Genomic DNA, 22,012 nt, shown 5'->3' on the forward strand with positions numbered 1-22,012 from the left:
ACCACATTTGCCAGTTGTTACCGTTTTACAATATTGTAAATGCAGGTATTATGTGCACCTTACTAACGTAAGTGGGCATTTATGACTAACAGTTCATATCACTGGAATGTGGCTGCAATCAGACACTGCCATGATTTTATTCTCAAACACCTAAATTTGACAGGTCTCCTTTCTTACAGTCTAATTGCTGAGAGTCACAGTTAGAATTTTTAAATGTATTACTGCTGATGGAGAAGTAACATTTTTTTTGACTGCTCATCCAAACAAATTAGCCATCTAGAAGGAAAAAATACATTCAGAAAATGTCTGGAAACCTTTGTGAAGTTAATTTGGGCTGTTCCACCAGTGAAAAACAGTCTGACTATAGAATGATCAGCATGTGCTATCTTCATTCAAGATCTTTAAAATTTATAATGCAATCAATCATCCATTGGTGATTCCTTCTGATCCTGGACAAATAAAAAAAGTTACTTACAACTGACCAAGGGTATACCAAGAATTCAGAGGTGGAAATACAGAAAAGTATTTTGAATTGAAGCTAAAATTAAAAAACAAAACAAAACAAAAAAAAACCCCAAAAAATCCTTTCTTCTATTATCCCATTCAATGAATAATAATAATAACCAATTCTTAAATCTATGCATTATATACAGAAAGTACAGAAAATGTATGCCCATTCCAGCAGAAAAGTGAATAAACCAGTTAGAAAAGTATATACTAACCAGCCACAATGACACTATCATTACGAGCCGGACCAAATTTCAGTGTCATCTCATGTTTATGTTTATGGACAGCCAAATGATCCTCATTGGTAAAACGCTGCAGCAGAAAGTTTTAAGAGATAGTTGTAATTTTGTGTGTGAACAAAGTAAATGCAATTCTACAGAAATTAACTGTTACAACATGTAAGGTTATCATTACTACATTAACAGACAACCCTCTTGGGCAGATATGTCTTGTTCCTTGGTCAATGGGACCAAGCAGAAACATTATAGAACTCAAATGATGTTCACGGTAACTGAATAGAAAGAGTATCAAAGTCCAAGATAAAATTTCGAGTGCTGCAGACTTCATTACTCATTAGAAAATAGCCATTTGCTACACTAATGGATCTTGACAAAGTTTAGTAACTGATAACCACTATTTGATTTCTGTATTGTGCGTACTATTACAATACGAAGAATTGATCTGTAATCACAGGCTTCAATATATTTAACAGTATAAAAATAAAATAAAGTATAACTCCTGACCCTGACAGTTTAAAATATAAAATAAGAGGCAGATAGAATGGGAAACACTGCAACAATGTCAGACAACTGAAAGCTGTGAATGATCAGCATTTTAAAAAAATCCCAAGTTTTCAGAAGTCTGACAGTTTTATAGATCCTTCCCTCAAAATTTGGAGTACATTCTATCCAAAAAAGCAGTAAGTAGACAAATCAGGTGCTGTAAAATAGATATTCTTACTTTCACCAACTTGAAATTTGCTATGCATCTGTTGTGATACTCTAAGAAAACATTTCCAAAGATTCAGGTTTCCTAAAAGGAACAGATTTCAGAAAACATTCAAATTCTTTCTTTTCTATGTGAACATTTGAGTCTCAAATTATATTCCTCATTAATTTCAGTCACTCCACATGTGTCTTTTAACAGATACACACAAGTGTCATTTTTCAGAAAAGAATATAAAAAGTGTAGTTATCCTCAGAGTACAGTCATCCAGGACATTTCTGTGAAAAAGGATATGTATATGTGGAACTGAGAGGGAAATTAAAAATGCAGTATCACTGAAACTCAGGGTGATACATGCTAGGCTTTTTTTTTTTTCCTGTTAGAACTCTTTTGCCAAGGGTTCCAAATGTCCAGCTCTCTATAGCTTCTGTACCTCATCTTTAAACACAGCATAAGCCAGAAACTTCAGTGTTCTACCACACAAAGAGACTTAAGCACATATCTTTGTCCCCACTATGTGATGGACAGGCTCCTTCAGAGGCAACAGTCTCCAGATCCAGACTCTCTCAACTGTGTGGTATGAGTTGGCATCTGGAGATTGCCTGTTTTCAGGGACATGAACTTCCCTCCTCTCCTTGACTGGAATCAAGGATTGCCAAACACTTCTGACAGAGTTTACCTACAAATGAGATTGAAACAGGATGGAGAGAAACATGTTGCTTAGGAAAAGGCATTCCTCTTTTGTTACTTTTGATGTCTCTCAACATATTAGACATAATAAGAAATCTTTGTCTTTTCCCATTTCAGTATAACATTAATGTCATTCCTCATAAGTCAATATTCAGAATAAAAATATTTTAAACTCAAATAAAAATAAATCCAAGTGCCTTAATATAATGAAAAAATATATCTTGTTTAAGAAATCAATTCTGTATAAAGGATGCAGAGATGTCCAGCTCATGCAGTAGATAATGCAAATTCACTTCTTTTCAGGTTACTAAAGTGTTCAAACAGCTTCCTTGTAAGTAAACACCTGCTAAATAATATTTTTACTTTTCAGCTCTATTCTGTTAATGCTATTTAATACAATACATTAAAATTACAACAGGAATTGAAATACAGTTGTGACATGCATACTGTAAACATCCTTCTATAAACAAAAATATACATAAATAAAAATGATGCCATTATTTGCAGTCACCATAGTTGTGAAGATTTTTTTAATGAAAGTAAAATAAAGGCTAACAAATTGTTTTCAGCTCAGAAATAGCAATTTAATTTAATTAGATTTTTTTCTTCCATAAATAGTATTTTCTGAATAAACAAAATGCTCTTGCTGCTGCCAGCTTTTCATCAAAATACAGATACTTTCTGCCAATTATCATAAATCCACTTTTCTTTTATCATTAGAAATGTTCCACTGTTTTATTTGTACTTGAACATTAATAACTTAAGTCAGACCATTACCTGGCCACATCCAGGGGCAGTGCATAAAAAGGGTTTGTCATCACTCATATTCCACAGGTCGTTGTGCTACCTGCATTAAAATGACAATGGAACATATCTTATAAATATTGCAACAAATTGCCAACACATGAACATCCACGGGTCATTTTAATATTCCATGGGCAAGAACTTCTGCCTCCTGGCTACACTAAGAATCTAAATACTTGGGATTCAAGTAGAGTCTGGATTCCAAGCTCTGTCAGGAAGGTGCAAAACCCAATAGAGGCAAAGTAGTTTTTGAAGGTTCATCTCAGTTGGAAAGGCAAGTATTTGCATGATAACATGACTAGTTGCAAAACGAATCTGACTACATAGTAAGACAATTTGTTCCTGAAATAAAAATACAGCACAACAATAATCCAACTCCCACAATTAAAAAAAAAACCAAAGCAGCAGACAATACCAAGTACTCAAGGATACAGCACCAACAGATAAGGAAGAGTAGTTGATCCCTTAGTCTTCTCATAATCCTTAAAGCTTACCTTTAGAGTTGATAGCCCTTTCTGTAAATTGTTACAAATTTAACTATACAAACACGTATATAAGAAATGTTTCAGCTATATAACAAAACTATCAACAGGCTAAAAAAAATATTTAAGTACTAACAGATACTAACTATATTTTGTGCTGTTTTGCTCACTTACCACACGTATTAACACACATACCTGCCAGATTTCACATATAAACCTGTTTCATAGGGCAAACTATCATGTCCTCCTTTTCATGGCAGTGAACTGTAATTGAAAGAAGGAATTAGTTACTAGGCATGTTAAATATGTAATAATACACGATTTTGAAAAGATAAATAATATAATGCTCGCTATTTACCCCTGAATCACAATAGTTTTTCAAAGGAATTGTTTACTTCAGTACATCCTCAAAGTAGTTACCCTTTCTCTGAGAAACAGAGATGCTTTTACTCTCTCATTCTGCAAGCACAGAACAAACATTGCACAGTAGCATCACTTTGTTTCAGAAACAGAGCCTCAGACAGATGAAGCCAAACTGTGCTGGACAATGCAGAAAACTAGTGTGTGGATGCTGCGACATCAGTGACAAAAAATAATAAAGTTCCAGTGCAACGAAGATATAAAATGACTATATTGTTGTCACATCACTAAACCCGACAGTAACGAGTAACTAATCTCAACACTGAAGTTACCTCATTTTAAGGTCAAGCAACAGGGTGAGAGGGGTGATGATGAATGTACCAAATTAGCTAATTAGCCAGAAGACAAGCACTCTCAACCCACATGTGACTTTACCCTGAAGGAAATATATTCATCTTTAAATATGAGTATTTCTATGGAGCTCTAACAGTATTAGTTCTGAACTTTGCCTAGCTTGAGGATGCCAATAAAGATGAATAGTGAAGTTTGTACCATTACAGATTACAAACAGAATAAATCCATCTCTCCCCCAGCACGCTGGCCATGAAAAGTTGCGAGGCTTCTGAAACTTTCTATCCTAGGAATGTATACTTCTGGTGTAACATTTAGCACCAGACACAAGACAAATCCAGTAAGTTTAAGCAAATAATTTAAGATTTAATCCAGAGACCTGTAGGGAACAGGTTACTTGATCCTTTTGCCTGCATCTGTACAGTAAATAACTAATGTATAGACTTTTATATGCTTTAGTTGGTGTTGCATTCAACTATCTTCTGTTTTCTTCCCCAAACCGAGTAGCCTGGTCTGATTTGTCCTGGACCTTAAGCGGCAATTAAGCTCTCCCTGTCCTTTGGCAATTCTCAGGTCTTTGGTACTTGAGGCTAATCGTGGTCTTTTGTTCCCTGATGGACCTAAACCATGACAGCACTAAAGAGCAAAACATGAAGTGGAGGAGATTCTAAAGTGTCACTTCTAAATATACACATTCAACAGAGTGAGGAGACTGTGTTGAGATCACAAGCCAAGAAGAGATGCAGAGCTGCCAGAAACTTTAGTGTATTTGATACTGACCTCTCAGAAAACATTCATGTCTCAAAGGAAAAATGGCACAGTAAACCAGGAACAGAGATTGTTCGGCTGTTCTTTGCAAAGAGTTCACAATCTGTCTCAAGTTTCTGAAGGGATCAAATATTTCTTGAACTGTTTAAGCTATAAAGTTGGTACTACACCAACAGAGAGAATTAACAAGATTATGGGCAAGTCTGAATATTCATGACTAAGGTACTGGGTATAAAAGAAGGTCCTTATCAATGAAGCTTCAGAATTTCATCCTTATATTAACTGTAACCTCAAAGAGACACTTAAAGCTATCCCCATGAGCTTATTATCCTTGAGCTGGGCAAGAGTCAGATTTTTTTTTAAATGCAGGTTCAAAACTAAGAGTTGGTCTCCTTTAAATCTCAGAAGGAATTTGCTTTGTTAAATCTTAATCACAGGTCACTATATAGTTATACATGCCTACATATGCACGAATGGATATGTATTATGAGCAGCAGAGTTATATCCATACTAGATATGTCTGAAATGTAATAAACAATTCTGGGGTTTCTTTTATCCAAAGGATGAAGATTTTGATTAACAAAAGTGTAGGTACACTTGGTTACGGTAGCTTGTTGTTAGTCTTTGACAAGTACATAGTATCAGCCATAAATCCTACTCCATCCATACTGGTGGAATTTTTCTTAGGTCATACGCTCTAAAGACCAGTTTTTCAAGTCTGTTCATTTTCTCTTTTAAAGCAATATTACCAAAACACACACTTGCATATGAAGTTGTTATCTGGTTCTATGTTTTCATCTGTGAAGCCTGTGAATTTTGAATATCTGATTTATGCACTAAAAATCAATCCTTGTGAAAAAGAACTGCTGTCCTCCTGCAAAACATACTGGAAAAAAGTTGGAGATAAATCTGTTTCCTGATCTTTGCAATATTACTTGACTGCAGGGTACAAGAAATGCTTTGAGGTAATGCCTTGTAAAGAGATTCCAGCTAATATTTGAGGAAAAAAAGAAGTACCTTGAAGCAATCAAATTTTTGCACTTAAAAGAGAGAATAAGTTCACTCACGCATTCCAGTAAGATCTCAGACATTGCAAATCTAAAGAGAAACTGGATCTGACAGGATGGGAAAATTCACATTCATTAGCCTAGTCAAATTGGTAAGGAGTGGTATTTATGTATTACAAATACAAATGCAAAGTTTGCACCTAGAACAAAATAACTCCATGCAACAGGGTAGGCTGAGGGCCAGCTGGCTGTCAGGCAGCTTTGGGGCAGAACCTGTAACTCCTGAACAACAAAGCAAATGCGACTCAGCATCACATCACTTGCAGCACTGCAAGCCAACAGCCTACTGGGCTAAGATAGCAAGAGCAGAGCAACCAGATGAAGGGAAGCGATTATTCTCCTTTATCTGACACTCATGAGGCTACAGCTGGAGCACTGTGTACAGTTTTAAGCGCCTCAAGGCAGATGACAAACTGGATGGAAATCAACAGGGGCCCCACCAAAATAGCTGGGAGGCTATACTACTACTTACAAGAACAACATCAGGAAACAAAGTTTGTTGAGCATAGAGAAAGGGGACAAAGGAAGATCTACTTGCTGTCTTACACTACTTGATGTACTGTTACAGAGGAGAGAGATCCAGACTCTGGGTAGTATATAATAAAAAATATGAGATGCAACATTCACAAGTCACACTAATAAAGTTAAGAGCAAATATGGGGGCAGGGGTGGTAAAAGAGATAACAACTCATAAAATTCATAATAATAAAAAATAAATAATCACACAGTGAGGGCAGATGAACAGGTTGCCCAGTGGGGCTGTGAAATGTCCATCTTTGGAGAAAAAAAAACTTCTCAAAACTAGAGTGGACGAAATCCTGAGCAATACGAGATAACTCAGTATACCATAAAGACATCATGGCTACAAGCAGAGGTGACCAACAGCAAAAGATAATCCACACTCAGGTAATATTCTGACAGCTTTAAAAGACTTTGCATGGTTAACTTTATAACCCAACAACTAAAATTGTTGCTGCTAGGGAAAACAAACAAACAAACCCCATCCTATGCCTCCTCTTTTCCTTCTGGATTGTTCATTGCCTGACAGGAACAGCAAGACTAACACACAGAAGGCAAATTTTCAGAAAAGTTTGTGATTTTTGAAATCACCACTGTGATTTCAAAAGGTTATTGGAGACTGACCGTTTTAAGAGAATATCACAGTAAGAAAGAAGAATTTAGAAAATATTAGTCCTCTGAAAACCAAAAATAGCAACTTAAATGCCATTCTGACAAAAATGTTACTCAATCAACCAAATGAGAAATAAAATATGTAAATTGTTAACCCAGTCTAGATAGTGATGAATTACAATCACCTTGGATTGTTACCAGGCAGCAATAAACACCTTGTCCCATAGAAAAAGAGATGGTTCAGCAATCTAACCTGAACATGAAGCTCCAGCCTTAAAAAAACAACACAAAGCCCAGACTCAAAAAAACCCTCTCAACACCTTAACACTTTCCAACGTCAGCATTCCTCCACTGGCCAGCGAGCAAGAAGAGATGCACGTTTTCACAAGTGTGTCATCCTCTAAACTGGACAGTCCACAGAGGACAATCTGACAGTTTTCGAGCTGATTTCTCTACTACTTACATGGGATGAGAACCCAAGTTTTCACATGTGATGCAAACCCAAGTTTTGCAGCTAGACCACTTGCATGTGGCTCCAACTCAAGAAACACCTTGTCGTGGTTTAGGCCTATCATGGAACAAAGACCACGATTAGCCACGAAGTACCGAAAAAGCTCAGAATTGCCCAAGGGCAGGGAGAGCTGAATTGCCACTTAAGGTTCAGGACAAAACAGACCAGGATACTCGATTTGGGGAAGGAAACAGAAAATAATTCAATGCAACATCAACTAAAACATACCCCCAAAACCCAAAACATAACCAAGGTAAAACAACACAGAGTAATACAACAATGAAGAGTCCGACCAGCCTTTTTAAGAACATCTTCTTGCCACACCTCCCCTCTTCCCGGGCTCAGAGTCCTGTTTTTACCTCGTCCCCCCTTGAATGGTTTGGGGGGGGGGGGGTGGGTTTCAGTTAGTCTGTTCCCGATAGCTTCTGTCGTTTGTCCCTCCTCAGGACAGATGAACTCCTGCCAGTCCTCCCTGCAAGTCCGTGGGGTAACTCACACGCATGGCAGCCCTGCACGGGCTGCTCCGACGCGCACTTATTCCAAAGGCTGCAGCTCCTCTCTGCCTCTCGTGTGGGGCTGCTCTGCGGTGTGCAGGCTCTCCAACACGGCCTGGGCCATGGCCATCTCCCCACACGGGAGCCCGTCCAGGCTCACTCACACGGAGCTGCTGGTAACTCTCAGTCCTGCCATGGATCTCCATAGGTTGCAGGGGCACAGCTTGCATTCTCGCCACGGCTTGCAGAGGAGTCTCTGGTCTATTGCTTCTCCTTGTTTCCTCCTTCTCTGGCTGAAGGGTCCGCGTGGTCGCCTCCATTTTGTATCACTCATAGACCTCTCCCCAGCACTTCAAATTCCTGTCCCCTAAATAGTGATGGCAGAGGCGCCAGATTGGCTCAGCCAGGCCGGAGGTGGGTCTGAACCCAGGAGCCGGGGGAGAGGCCGCCAACTCTTTACCGGGTCTTCACTGCAACCCGCTCCCCTTGTTACTAAGCCAAAAGCTGCTCCTTGCTAAACCAGAACACATCTGTACACTCAGGTTTAAAAAAAAGTTTAAAAAACCCTCAAAAACGGTTTTAGGCCATTGAGACAGACCAGAATTACAGCAGTCCACCAGCATCAAGTCTCCTCTGGGTCTATACATTACAAAGTGCGTAAGTTACAGTATCAGTAATTTGTTTTCCTACATATGTTTGCACTTCCTCAAGACCAATCAAGTCTATTCAACATTTCCTTTTATTCATTACACTTGATGTGGGACTTTGACCCTTTTTGTTGCAAGATATAAATCCTTACCATATACAGAATTATTAACTCTTAGTAAGCTTTTCCGTAGATCCCATAATGGTGTGTAATTGCTTTAGGTAGTACAAATTTTTAAGGTTTTACTTTAAAGCTTCATTTTATAAGAGGAAACTGAAGTATAAAAGGGCAAGGTCAAAATTTTTCAAAATCTTTATCAACTTTAAAGAGTTCTACTTGAAGTGCATATTTTTCCAAAGTTAAGTGGACTGGATATAACTCCTACAGTAAAGAAAAACATTCCCTTAATAGTTACCTGAAAAGCCAAACTTAGTGTTTTGCTTGGCTCCATACAAGAATTTTAACAGACATGCTTCTTTAGATGAGGGGAAAAAAATACCACTAATTCAGTTTTTCAAATGTAAGCACTTAAAAGAAATGGCTTTCTCATGTAAACAAACAAATCAACACAAACCAAAACCAACATGGCACTTCTTATACTTTCAGTACTCGCATACAGCATTGCACAACATAAACTGTATTCATCTCCTACATTTAAGCCTATCTTTATTTCCCATTTTCTATAGAGTCAGACTGGGAATTTTTGTTTTCAGTAAAAACCAGAAGTTAGTATGTAGAATACACCACCTAGTCACATAAATAAAAGTATTTTAAAGGAAAAAAAAAAAAAAAAAAATTGCTCCACTTACCTGCAGGGACTGGAACTGTTATTTTTTCAATTTCCTAAAAAGCAAAAGGGATACAATTAATACTTGACCACTACACTCCACTTCTCAATGACTACATTTGTGTAATGCTGTAGAATTTGGCATTCATAAAAAGTAAAATGAAATGATGAATGGAACAGACAAGAAAACAGAAAAATAAAAACATCCCTCCTCAGAAAGAAGCTGGGTTCACTAGAAAGTAGCCCACTAGATTCTGCAAGAAAATCATAAGCCGTAAGTCCAGAAACCACCAAAAACTGTCAAATGGGAAAATGGGAGCTCCTTCTTCACACTTCACTGCTTAATAGATTGGTTCTGCCTTTCCTAGAAGACACATGCTCTGTTTCACCAATTTCTGGGTAAGCATAAGGAAAAGTGCAATGGCTGTGTCATAATCATAGAATCACAGAATGGTAGAGTTAGAAGGGATAATGCTCACATTTTTTCTTTTAAGAAGCATTGGGCGCTTTTGCTGATGTTATTAGCTAATTGCTTGTAACTGATGTCTAAAGTTAATTCAATACCTTCTATGATCTAAGACACTATAAAAAGGAGATCATCTGGATGAGAAGAAAAGATGCAAGAAGTGAGGATTATTGACTTAAGTTCAAATAAGAACAAGATAGTCAGTTGGACAGATAGTCACAAAGCAATGAAGGTACTTCAGTTCTGCTGAACGAGCAGGCTTTTTCCATGAGAAGGTACATTTCTGGTGAGCGGAGAACACTAATGGGAAGGTCCTTTGGCCTAACACTTCCTGTTACCTGAATATGGCAGTTCCTGTGTCAGCTCCCTTGCTGAAATACTTTTCACAAGTGCCTTGATCTTTCTTTGACTTACTGGGAATTCATGATGTGTGAATATAGCGCTTGTAGATAAGCAAAAGGCCTATGAACCTCAGAGAAGAATTATACAAAGGTTAGTATTCTATCAATCTTTTCACAATTTGCTTAGAAAGATATTAGGACTTACCCTCCCCAGCTCATTTATCTACGATTGAACTTCTTAATATTGCCCATCAACCTAACAAATATTAGAAATCCAATCTCCTTTCACTACATTTCTTTTAACATTTTCTTTTTAGAAAGTTTAACAAAAAGTCACTTCATTTTTACTTTTTTTTTTTCCAGATTGCCTCCCTGAAGTGAAAACTGAATACAATAATTAAGAATTTAATTTCTAAAAAATCTTTAAATGTGTCACAAATATCCCACTAAGAGTCCCACTGCTCATTAAAAGAGAGTCTTTCCTGTAAAAAATAATACAAATGACCACTGGCATTTACCTAGAAATGGAAATACACTACACAGCCTTGAGAAACTTACTGAAGACAAGCTTCTGTCTGAGCTCAAGCTAAAGGAAAAAGTTCTAAGGCTGAACTGAAATTGACACAGAAAAAAGCTGGAAACAGCAAGGCATAAACTTAGAGAAAAAAAAACCCCAAACCAAAAACCAAGAACTTGCATAATTATTAAATATCGACTCGTATTTCTACCACTAACTATATCCAATTACTCCTCAGAGTGCACATTATTGAAACACACGTAGTTAAGCCATAGAGGACAAATGGTAACTTGAAATCTATTCATTATTCCAAAAATGAGTTAATAGTTTTAAATTCTGTTTGATGTTTTTGAAACAGTTAATGCATTATTTTTATATAGAAATTGAAAACTATTTTAAGTAACCATACAAACCTGTAGGAATAATATATAAACTTTTCAAGTTAGTAAAGCTTCTCAGAGAAAAATGTGCATTTGTAAGTTTAAACTAACTCGTAGCAGAAAGAAAAAAAACAGCTCTTGAAAAAAAAAAGGAATTTTAGGCACTAAAAATACATTCATAATTTAATTAAACAAGATTTCAAAAGAATACTGTATTTCAAGCCGCTCAACATTTTGTCACAGAAAAGAAATAGCAGGAGAACCAAAATTAATTATAAAATTGTGTATGTTAAAATTTAGGACCTGAAGCAACTTATGTTAGATGTTGCAAAGTCCAGAAGTTTCTAGAAAAAGACATACCAAACAAGTCCGCATTTCTAGAATTCAAATTGGGACAGAACTATCAACTACACTGTGAAGAACATCAAAGGCTCAATTAGTTGATTAAGCATTAGCAGGCAGTGTCAGTATTAAACCACGAACTCCAGAGTGGGTTTTTTAAAAAAAGTTGTTTCACTCCACACACATGTTAAGGATTGTGGTTTTGTTTTTTTTTTTTTTTAATTATTTCACATTTCTTTTCATGCATTATATAACAAGGAGTCCCTGAAAAAGTTATTGCGTTTGGCCTTTCTAATAAGACAGCTTTCTAACTTTGACTCTGGAACAAAGAATTCTGAACACCAAGAGATTTCAAGTGAACAACTGACTATAGTGTGCCCCTCTGAAATATGTCTGCAACTGGATGTTCATTAATAGACACTAACTTGTCTTTCAGTGGAAGGCTGAAGAAATCACATCTGGAATACTTTATGGATAACTAAGATCACAAGGAAGGGTGCTCCTTACCCTATCAGATAGTGCTGAATTCAGCATCTAACATAGACCTAGCAGTATTACAATCTTAACTTCAGAACAAATTGTTTTTAAGCAACTTTGTCTAGCTTTACACTCCACAAGAGCTTGGGACATAACATTCACTATCACAAGTAGAATATGGCAAGAAAAAACAAAAACACTACTTTAAAAGGTGGAAAATACACCTTGGTCATATTCAGGATCACTACTGGGAAGGTAGCAGGTGATTCAGAATGTCTAGGTTTCTTAGAATTTTTCATTCTAGTGCAAGGAAACGGGTGACAGTTATTGTTATTTGAAGATAAACACCTCTGAGGGCAACATAATGAAAATCAAACGACTGACACAGAGTGCAGGGATGAGACATGGAAACATACTCATGGATCTCACTCCAAGAATAGGGATGCAAAATAGCTGCACAATGAATAAGGCTGCAGAATCAACATGGCAGTACACATATTTCCTAGCTAAAAACGTTAAGTTGCATGGTGGCATGAAAGATTTGTGCCTAAAACATCATTGCTTCAGGGTCTAGTATGTGTTTTTTTCACCGGAAAGCTTCAGAGACCACTTATTAAAACCACTCGAGAGGCATAAGGCACAATAACAAGCAAAGGCAATGTAGCACCTGGTTCAAAGGCCCACGTCCGAGGCCAGCTCCCCGGTAGGACAACACCTCCCTCTGCTGAAGAAAAGCTGTTCTTACCCTCTCCCACGACCACCCCCCACCACACCGTACCCCCCTCGGCACCGTCCGTACCAGCATGGGGGACGGACCCAGATCTCCCTTCAGAGCAGAAGATGGATGGAGAGAGAGGCCTCCTTGCCGCTGAGCTGAGGCTGAAAGGCCCGGCCTGGCTGCCCCGCTCCTCCCGTCCTGCCCCCTGCCCTTCACCCCGCGCCACCGCCGCGGGCCGGGCCCGGGACAGGCGCTGGCGATGCCCCCGCGAGGCAGCGCGCTTCCGGATGCGGGGCGCGGGGAGCCGCGGCCCCCTGCAACCTCTCGCCTCGCCTCCCCGCCCCGCCCAGCTCCGCTCCGCTGCCTCCAGGCGCCCGCCAGGGCCCCTACCTCCAGGCGGGTAGCGGTCTCCGCGGCGCCGGCCGGGCCGCCCCGCCCCGGCTCTAGGGTCGGCGGGAGCCGCAGGCCGCGGTGGGGGAGGGGGCTGCCGTGGTGAGGAGCGGCGGCGCCATGTTACTGCCTCCCGGCTATCCCCCCGCCTACAGCCGAGCGGGGGCCGCTCCCTCCCCTCCGCTCTCAGTGCGCTCGCCCGCCCGGGCGCCGCCGCAGCGCGGAGGGAGGAGGCGCCGCCGGCGAGCCGCGCTCGTGTTTACAAACTCACCCCAGGAACGCGGGCCGAACCGCACATTAAAGGCCGGGTCCCCCACAGGCTTCCGTCACTTCTCGCGATAGCTCGGCTGACACCTCAGCGGGCGGGGGGTGCGTCACGTGGCGGGGAGGGGCGCGGGAAGGCGCGCTCTGTCGCGGGGCGGGCGGCGGCGTGCGGCCGGAAGCGCCATCGACCGGGCGCGGGAGGGACTCGGCAGCTTTTCGGCGGCGAGCGCACGGGCCCTGCTCCTCCCTGCCCCGGGGCGCCAGGACCTGCACCCGTCCTGGCCCAGGAGCAGAGCGGCAGCACTGCGAGAGCCGCCGGCAGCCGCCAAAGACTTCCCTGGCCACATCTGGCCCAAACACCTGCCACGACAGCCCAGCTGAATCGTGTCTGTGCGCGACCCAGCACACCGGGGAAAGCTGTTGCCAAGGGAGGATTTGTTGCAACCATTGGAGATAGGAAGCTCAGAGAGGGGAAGTGTCCATCTTCTGCTGCTGGTTCTGCAGACGGGCTGGCAGCAGCTGGGGGGGGTAGGCAGCAGAAAGCAGGTGGAGACAGAACCACCGTGAGGCTTTACTCAGTAACAATGCTCATTGCACTTGTCACATCTAACTTTTGGCACAACCAGGCCTCCAGACCCATGCGCTGATAATACTACTTTAGTTTCCTCATCTCCATACCATAAATCTCAGGGCAGGAGCTGTGTGTATGCCGAAGAGTTCTAATTCTGCTAAGCATTCACCTAATTTGACATTGTATCACAAGCACTGGAGTATTGTACAGTGAAAGGCACCACCTGAATGTTACACAGAGGACCTAGAAGCATTTTGGTTGAATTTTAAAAAATATCTTAATTGCCTATAGCAACACAGTGTAGTTAGTGCCCTGAATCACTGTCTTGTTCCGAGACTAATCTGAGAGTATGAGACTGAATAATAAAAGAAATTTCTAAAAAAACATTAGTTCAATAAATTTTGTGCAAATTTCTCGAATTTTTCTTATTTGCAAAATAAAATATGGTATGTTTCATTTCCTGTAAATTGTCCTGGTGGGCATTGTACAGCACAGGGTGAAAAACACTGCACAGAGGTACACTATCTACTTCAAGGTGGAACAACTCCTTATTGTAATTGCATGTTGCAAAGGGCTGAAATGTGAGTGCCCAAAGAGAGGAATGGTGATCTTCATTCTCTCCTCACAGAGCAATTAACAGCTGTATTGGAAACAAGTATTTTCAGTGGTTTAGCTCTACCATTACAAGGCTGTATCAGTCCTAAACCTCAACAAAACACTCAACTGCAAGATATTTGCCTGTCTTCAGGCTGAAATTAGTGCAATTGAACAGAGAGAAGGCAGGAACAGAAAAACTAAGCAGCAGGAGGGAAAGGATTAATCACTTTCACCTGCAGCAATGCCTTATAGCATAATTGGTAACATAAGCATTTCCTCCATTACACTAGGATAACTGTTGTGCACATCACTTTGAAGTATAAAGATCTACTGGGACAGCAGGAAGAGCAGTTATTCAGAGACAATGAAGATCTCTGCTTCAGCTGGCTTCATCTTCAACCCTGAAACATGAACAGTCTTTGGATCTGAAGAACCTACAATACAAATTTTCCAAGCTGACTGTCTCCATGGCCAGCAGTTATGTCAGAAGAAACCATGAAAAAGGTTTCAGTCTTCTGAAAGCTACAGTATCACCTCATGGAACTCTATCCAGTTTCTGTGACCTATGAAAAAAACCATTCTTGATGTAAATTCTTATGGAGAAGATCGAGAGTCACTGACCTGCTGCTGCCTGATCACTGCAAACAGGCTGGGGTTAGGGTTTTTTTAATACAAAACATTTAATCTTTTAAGCATTTACAGTTGTCCGTTTTGTGAGCATTTCAGGAAAACAAAGCAAATCATTCAGTTGTGAAGATCTGCCTATCACTCACTAAGCCCCTTACTGTCTACAAGGAGAATAATCCTCTTCATGAAGGTTGTTACCATGTTTTGAAACTCCTTGATTAGTCTTTATCCTTAAAACCAAGATCCAATTCTTTCAAACTGGCATAACCAAATAGCAATCTTGCTCGGGTTTGGCCCACGTTCACAAGACCAAAAGTGAGTTAAAAGGTAACAAGCTTGGGGAGATGCTACTACTAAAACAGACAGGCATCACATCTGTACACGGGGTCACCCAAGATGTCTGCTGTCAGACAAGGCTGATCACAAGGAAGAGGGGGCATGTTGACAGGGTGAATCATATGAGTAAATACGGGATGTAAACCCAGAAATCCTTATTCAAACCAGATTCAAGTAACTGATGGTGACTTGAGTGGCTTTGTTACTGAGGTTATGGAGCAGTAGCTTAGCCAGATCTTCTTTCTACACCAAACACTCTTACAACTCAGAACTATTTTATATGCAAACAGATTACAGCTAAGTAGCATTAACAGAAATTGAGCTAGACTTGACCAAAACAAGATGAGCCAAACCTCAGCAACATGGAAATCTGAAGCTTGAATTAAACTCATCCACCAGACTAGACCATGGCGTCACGTAATAGACTGCCACCTCAGATACCTCCAGAAATCTCTACAGTACTGAAAGGGCAGAACGAAGTTCATCATCTACCAGAATGACAGCAGTACAAGTCTAGTCTAGAATTCTAGTCAATTCAGGGCAAATGCACTTAACAGCTCTGTAACAGAGACTGAATAAGGGCATAAAATAAACATTGCATGAGGGTAGGCCACATGGAAGACAGCTGCAATATTCTTTACCTCCTATCTCACCCCTCAAACACCTCACTTTTAGACCTAGTCATTGTAAGACACTACCAATATCGTGCTAGAGCTAAATATTTAAAGATACTGCATATTCTATACTTCTAAAGCTCACTTATATAAATGGATGCTCTCTGTATTTACATAGTAACTTTTAAATCTTTTGAGATTACTATTTTTTTTCTCTTATGAGCACATGGGAGAAAAGTAACTTCTCAGGCTAGGTCCAAGTAAAGCTATGAGATCATAGAATCATTTAGGTTGGAAAAGACCTTTAATAGCGAGTCCATCCATTAACCTAACACTGCCAGGTCCACCACTAAACCACATCTATGAACAGTAATTTTCTATTTGAATTCAGATGAAAACAAAGGACTTACTTGCACCTTGCATGCATCTGAGAGCCAGTAGTCATGGCTCCATTTTCTTAGGGATAAGAATCTTACAGAAAAAAGTTTCCTAGATTTAATTCAGTAATTACTCATTTAATAGAAAGATGACAAAGCTTGTACATTCTTCCAAACTTCAGCTTATATTTGTCAAATCATCACTAATAATCCTGAATAAAATGTGAAATACTATCATGCCCACTAGATTAGCATATAGTAGCACAGAATACTTCGCTTAAGTGTAGACAGCATCATAAATGCACTTAGATTGTTAAGACTGCAACTGTGAGCATAAAAGCTTGATACTGCATTTATTTTATTAATAAAAATGCTTTGATCTTGCCATTCTTAAAATAATTGAAGAGATAATGCAAGATTGACTTCACAAAATCAGCAAGGTGGAAGTTCTCCCTTTTAATTAGGTGATGCCAAGGATGCGGTAAGAGTGTAATATCAATATATCACAATTAAATGCCTTGGAGCAATCTAAAGGAGTTAATTTAGTTCAACTGGGACACTGATCAGAACCAAGGGGAAAATTTTTACCATCAAAATTTAGTATAACTAAAAACTGATGCAAAGACAAGTTCCCTATCACTCTCTGTGGATGTGTTTTGCTCCTTCTATAAAGACATGCCAGAACAATTTATGTGCCAGCTACAGGGGCAGCAGTACAGCCTTTCACAATTAATCTATATATCCTTTGATCTTTCAAAGATATGCCACAGATTTCCATAAACATGCAATATGCCTAAATATACACAAATGACAAAGTGTTTGACTCGAGGACCCTTCAAACAATGACTTATGTGGTATGTCAGTAACAGGAGCAATCCATGGTGACTGAATGACAAGTTGCTGTCTTCCAGATGCCCTAGTGAGAAAGACAATAAATGCAAGCAACAAGTTGACAGTTGAAGTTGTTATCTTTAATGAAATGACTTTGGAAATAGCATCAATTTCCATGATACCAACATTCTGGGAGTCCCATAAAATGCAGTTACATTCCAATGCCAATATTAAAGGCAGATCTCCTTTCACATGGCAAACAGGATCAAGAAAGCAACCATCAGACAGAAGAGACCCATAGCTTCAGACAGGGCGAATCCCAGGATAGCGTATGAGAACAGCTGCTGCTTCAGAGAAGGATTTCTAAAACAAAGCAAAGGTGTAAGAACTTTTTACAATTAAGATGTTCTTCATAGAGTTTAATGCATCTGACAGATTTAGAACCAGGTACCTCCTTGCCAGATTCCGTAACAGTAAAATCCAATAAATGCAAGCAGAAGTAATTTTTAGCAAGGATATTGCTGAAGACAAATGAATTGGCTATTAAGACCAGATTCAGTTTATGCAGATTGTACATAGCTTTTCCAGTTTTCATTTATGTATGCTTTTGAACTTGACTTCTCCACATCCTCCCATGCAGGAACTATCTGCACTGTGCTCCATAAACTTATTTCACATCTGTGACATTAGAACTACATTCCAAGGAAGCTTATGTGTGTAACATTTCAAGTAGCTCCCAGACTAGAGGAAGAAAACAAACCCCACAGAGCTGTTTGTTGAAAAAAATGAAGTTAATTATGCCCCAAGAAGTGTATGGGAGAGGAAAAAAACCCCTTCAACACAATACTAAGAAGTAATGTTCTTCAACCTCTGACATGTTCATGCCAGATTCAAAAAAAAAAGGACACATCAGTGAAAACACTTAGGATTCTTCAAGTAGAAACTGAACTTCCTCATCTTCAGTAAGGCTTAGTTCTTATTGTTTAATAAAGATTTTTGGTTAAGTTTGAAGTGGTTGAAAGTAACGAATAATATAAAAACTTCAGTAAAGCATTTTTATGCCAGTATCAGTTCTGCTCTTCCGTGATAACATGTGAACTACTACTACAGGAACATTATAAACTTAGCTGGAAGAAGTTTATCCCTACTGTGAAATCCTCATTCCCCTTCAGATTTCTAGAGGGAATGATTACTCATTCAATGAAGTAATTGCATGTTCTGAGATGCAAAGCTGAATGTGTCAGAAAATGGAATTCAGCATCCATTTCTAAACTGCAATCCTGACTATGAAGTCTAAAGCATACAAACTGACACTACTTATTACCAGTTTTCACACAGTTTCTCTTTAGGACTTCTCCCCTCACATGGGGAAAGATCCAGGCTATATTTTTAATTCAGTTCTGGAACTGAATGCTGAGACGTCGGACTTCAGTGACCAAAATAGTGATCAAGTCTAACAACCCCATTTCTTTCATGACTCTTCTCCAGGTAGGTTGTACGAAGTTATGAATTTCACAACAGAGTCATCCTGATGAATATAATACAGCTTCATATAATTTTACCATGTTTACCATTAATAATTTCTTATTAACACAATTTATTACAGTGCCATCATCCTTTCTACAACTTGGCTTATCTGGAGGAGCCATCTCACAATACACCTGCATGCAATTTGAGAGTTGTAAGAGAGATTGATTACCTGGCATAACCAATGATTAGACTACCGAAGACTGTTCCAATACCCGCACCAGAACCGGCCACACCCACTGTGGCAGCACCAGCACCAATAAATTTGGCAGCAGTGTCAATGTCCCTGCTGATAGCACTAGTCTGGAATTCTCTAAGTCCTAGTCGGGAGACAGTATTTTGGGCCCCATTAAGTGTTGAGTTGCCCTAAGAAAACAAAACATGAAAAAGCATTATATTGAAACACAGACCATTTTCTGTGAGTACTTTGGTATTTGTTATTCTGCAGTTTTAAAACCTGTATTAGAGACAGTATCTAGTTCCAAGTGATGAGACTCTAAGTGTTAAAAACTTGAATGTTACCTGTCCAACCTGAAAGCAATTAACTTGAACTGTGTAGGACTTCTCAGGGGAAATAGCAAGACAGCAGTAAGTATTATTAGGCATTCGACTTAAAGCAAACTTCACACTAAACATATTTGAGTTAGTACATGTGAACTCTAGGTTGAGGACATTTAGGCTCACCAGGTAATTTAGGAAGATACAGAATTTTGTTTATAAGGTACCTCTCCATTCTTGACCTCTGGCCTAGAAAACACAGATGCCGAAATTGGTCTGTACAAGACTCTCGATCCAGCACGGATCTGCAAGTGGAGGAAAAAAGCTATAAAAAAGGAGACATTTGATCACAGCTGTTCTAATACAATAGTGTGCAACATTATAAGGCTATTATCAAGGACGCCATTTTTCTGTCTTGAAAGACAGTAATGTTTGCACAGCTAGGTATACAAAAAATGACATTGAAGCAAAGGCGGCCCTGCAATTTGACAGCACTGTTCTCAGTGCCTTGCAAATAGCTACATCGTTCAACGAATCTATACCTGCATCATACTGCCAGAAAAAGTTGCAACACAGCAATGAAAAAGCCAAACAGACCAACAGCCAATGATATATGTTTTGAAACGATAAAATAAAAGCCATCAAAATGAATTCCAAAGCTGTCAAATGCACAAGCACAGCCTAGACTTTTAAATCTATCGAGGCACAAATGAATGAACCCTCCTTCACAAGCGGCCTGCGTGTGTCCTTGGGCTTCCAGCACTCTTAAGGTCATATCAGCTCTTGAACAAAGCTCTTCCTGCAAGGGAAATCCGTGCCTACACCATGCAAAAGAAGACGTTCTGCAAGCTGGAGAGGGCATTTCCAAGCAGGATAACCCCTTATCTGTGCAAGGGCAAAAAAATCCTGGCCTTGCGTAGGACAAGCAACAGGCTGGAGTTTGACCTACAGCAAGGTGCCGAGCGCACCAGGCCCAAGAGCTTTGCACTGTGCTGCCCTCCCCCTTCCCCGCTCGTGCGAGAAGGCCCCTCACCTTGGCAAGGGGCCCTGGTCCACGCCAAGGAGGCGGGAAGGAGAATCTGGCCCTGTGACCACTCGCGCCCCCAACCCGGCTTCACCCTTCGCACTCGGTACGGGCTCGTCATAGCGACCTGCACGGGCCCCAGAGGCCTGGCCGCCGCCCGCGCTCCTGGCGGTCACCGCTGCCCCCGCCGCAGACGGGACGTGGCCGACGAGGAGGCCCCGGCGCCCCCCGCGGCCCCGGACGCCCCCACTCACCAGGGAGGACGAGGTGGCGAGACTGGCGCAGGCGAACATCTTAACGGGCGGCGTCCCAGGGGCCACAATCCGGTGTCTCTGCGGGGAGAAGAAGAGAGTGAGCGAGCGGCAGGCAGATGCGGCGATGGGGGCGGATGGCGCGGGGCCGCCACTCACCCGCTACGGCTGCAGCACCTCCGAGCCGATGGGCTAGGGCGTCTGTGCGCAGGCGCGGCGGGGCCCGCGGCGAGCGCCCGGATGCAGCGCGGCGGAAGGAGGCGGGACGCCCCGCCAAGGTCACTTTGTACCGCTCCATTAGCACGGGGACGGCGCCGGGGGGCGGGGCCGGCCAGGGCCGCGGTGGGGCCGGGCCGGGCGGGGCGGGGCGCGGGCTGGTCCCGTCTGCTACAGCTGGGTGCCATGCAGCAGTGCCGGCCCAGCGGCCTCGCCGCTGCTGCAGCCTGGCGCTCGGGGGCGGCGCAGGCTGGCACACCGAGGGCCAGTGGAGCAGGAGCAGGGTGGGTGGTGTCGCCTCGCCCGGCGGGGCAGCAGGTCGCGCTGTGGCGAAAGCCCGTTCCGGGTACAGCTCTGCCGAGGAGAGGGAGGCGGGGCGGCGCCACGGCACGTGATTGGCGAGGACTCGCCGGCGCCCAGAGGCCTACCGGGCGGCGTGACGGCCGGCCGAGCTAACCCCGCCGCCGGGACCGCTGGCGCCTGGCTGCGGCTGCGGGACGGTCACGGGCTGCAGAAACGTGGCCGGAACTCGTCTGGGCCCGGCGGTGGCGAGATTCAGGGACAGGCGAGAGGTCGCGTCCGACAAGCCCTGGAGTGTGCAAAAAGTCCCTGCGGTGTAATTAGTAATTTTTATATGATGAGCAGATTCACATTCAAATAAAGACAATCCTTTTTTTAGAGAAGCTTAGTCGAAACAAGGTTTTTTACTGAGCTGAGTGTATGTTCACGAGGTTCCCATTCTTTGATGTTTTTGCTCGGTAGTAGCCAACTGGGAAAAATAGCAGTCAATTAGGAAAAATGCAGAAAAATACACATTTTGGGTAAAACTCTGCAAAAAATATATTAAAATTGTTGCTTTAAAAATTATTATTTGATACAATCTGTGCCATAACAGTAAATGTAAGTCGTAAGTGTGCTACAAACTGTCTCTGAAGGGACAAGTAAGAGGATAGATAAATTATATTTAGGGGTGGGAACATAGCCTGAGGACATGCCTGTCTCCTGCAAACTTACTTGGATTATGGATGTTGCTGCTGCTGATTTGATCACCAGTGCCACACAGCTGAGATGTTCCATGTCAGCAACTTCAATACTCACCAACAAA

General features: G+C 41.4%; 2 protein-coding genes across 5 annotated transcripts in view; both read right to left on the bottom strand.

Moving 5' to 3' along the window:
* Positions 1–13,524, bottom strand: part of ATF2 (activating transcription factor 2) — a 51,974-nt gene extending 38,450 nt beyond the window's left edge. The window contains exons 1-5 of one of the 4 annotated variants that reach the window (XM_062004505.1): positions 13,446–13,524; positions 9,566–9,599; positions 3,624–3,692; positions 2,920–2,989; positions 723–819 (exon numbers count right to left, since the gene is read on the bottom strand). In XM_062004505.1, coding sequence (XP_061860489.1) covers positions 723–819; positions 2,920–2,967 — 145 coding nt within the window. In that variant the 5' untranslated portion in view covers positions 2,968–2,989; positions 3,624–3,692; positions 9,566–9,599; positions 13,446–13,524. The other 3 variants (XM_062004506.1, XM_062004507.1, XM_062004508.1) reach the window with 3 other exon arrangements.
* A 3,985-nt stretch (positions 13,525–17,509) lies between these two features.
* Positions 17,510–20,958, bottom strand: ATP5MC3 (ATP synthase membrane subunit c locus 3). The gene is made up of 5 exons (XM_062004759.1): positions 20,851–20,958; positions 20,695–20,772; positions 19,644–19,721; positions 19,091–19,284; positions 17,510–17,754 (listed from the first exon to the last, which is right to left on the bottom strand). The coding sequence occupies exons 2-5, from the start codon at positions 20,731–20,733 to the stop codon at positions 17,640–17,642; spliced, it is 426 nt and encodes a 141-aa protein (XP_061860743.1). The 5' UTR covers positions 20,734–20,772; positions 20,851–20,958; the 3' UTR covers positions 17,510–17,639.
* Positions 20,959–22,012: the final 1,054 nt, after the last annotated feature.

This window comes from Colius striatus, chromosome 11 (assembly GCF_028858725.1).
Source record: "Colius striatus isolate bColStr4 chromosome 11, bColStr4.1.hap1, whole genome shotgun sequence".
Taxonomy (NCBI): domain Eukaryota; kingdom Metazoa; phylum Chordata; class Aves; order Coliiformes; family Coliidae; genus Colius; species Colius striatus.

Bases quoted from the DNA above. Each gene is read 5' to 3' on its own strand.
- ATP5MC3 (XM_062004759.1), bottom strand. From the start codon at position 20,733: ATGTTCGCCTGCGCCAGTCTCGCCACCTCGTCCTCCCTG. The intron at 19,722-20,694 runs GTGAGTGGGGGC...CTCCACTTGCAG, and splicing joins TCGCCACCTCGTCCTCCCTG to ATCCGTGCTGGATCGAGAGT. The intron at 19,285-19,643 runs GTACCTTATAAA...TTGTTTTCTTAG, and splicing joins CAGAGGTCAAGAATGGAGAG to GGCAACTCAACACTTAATGG.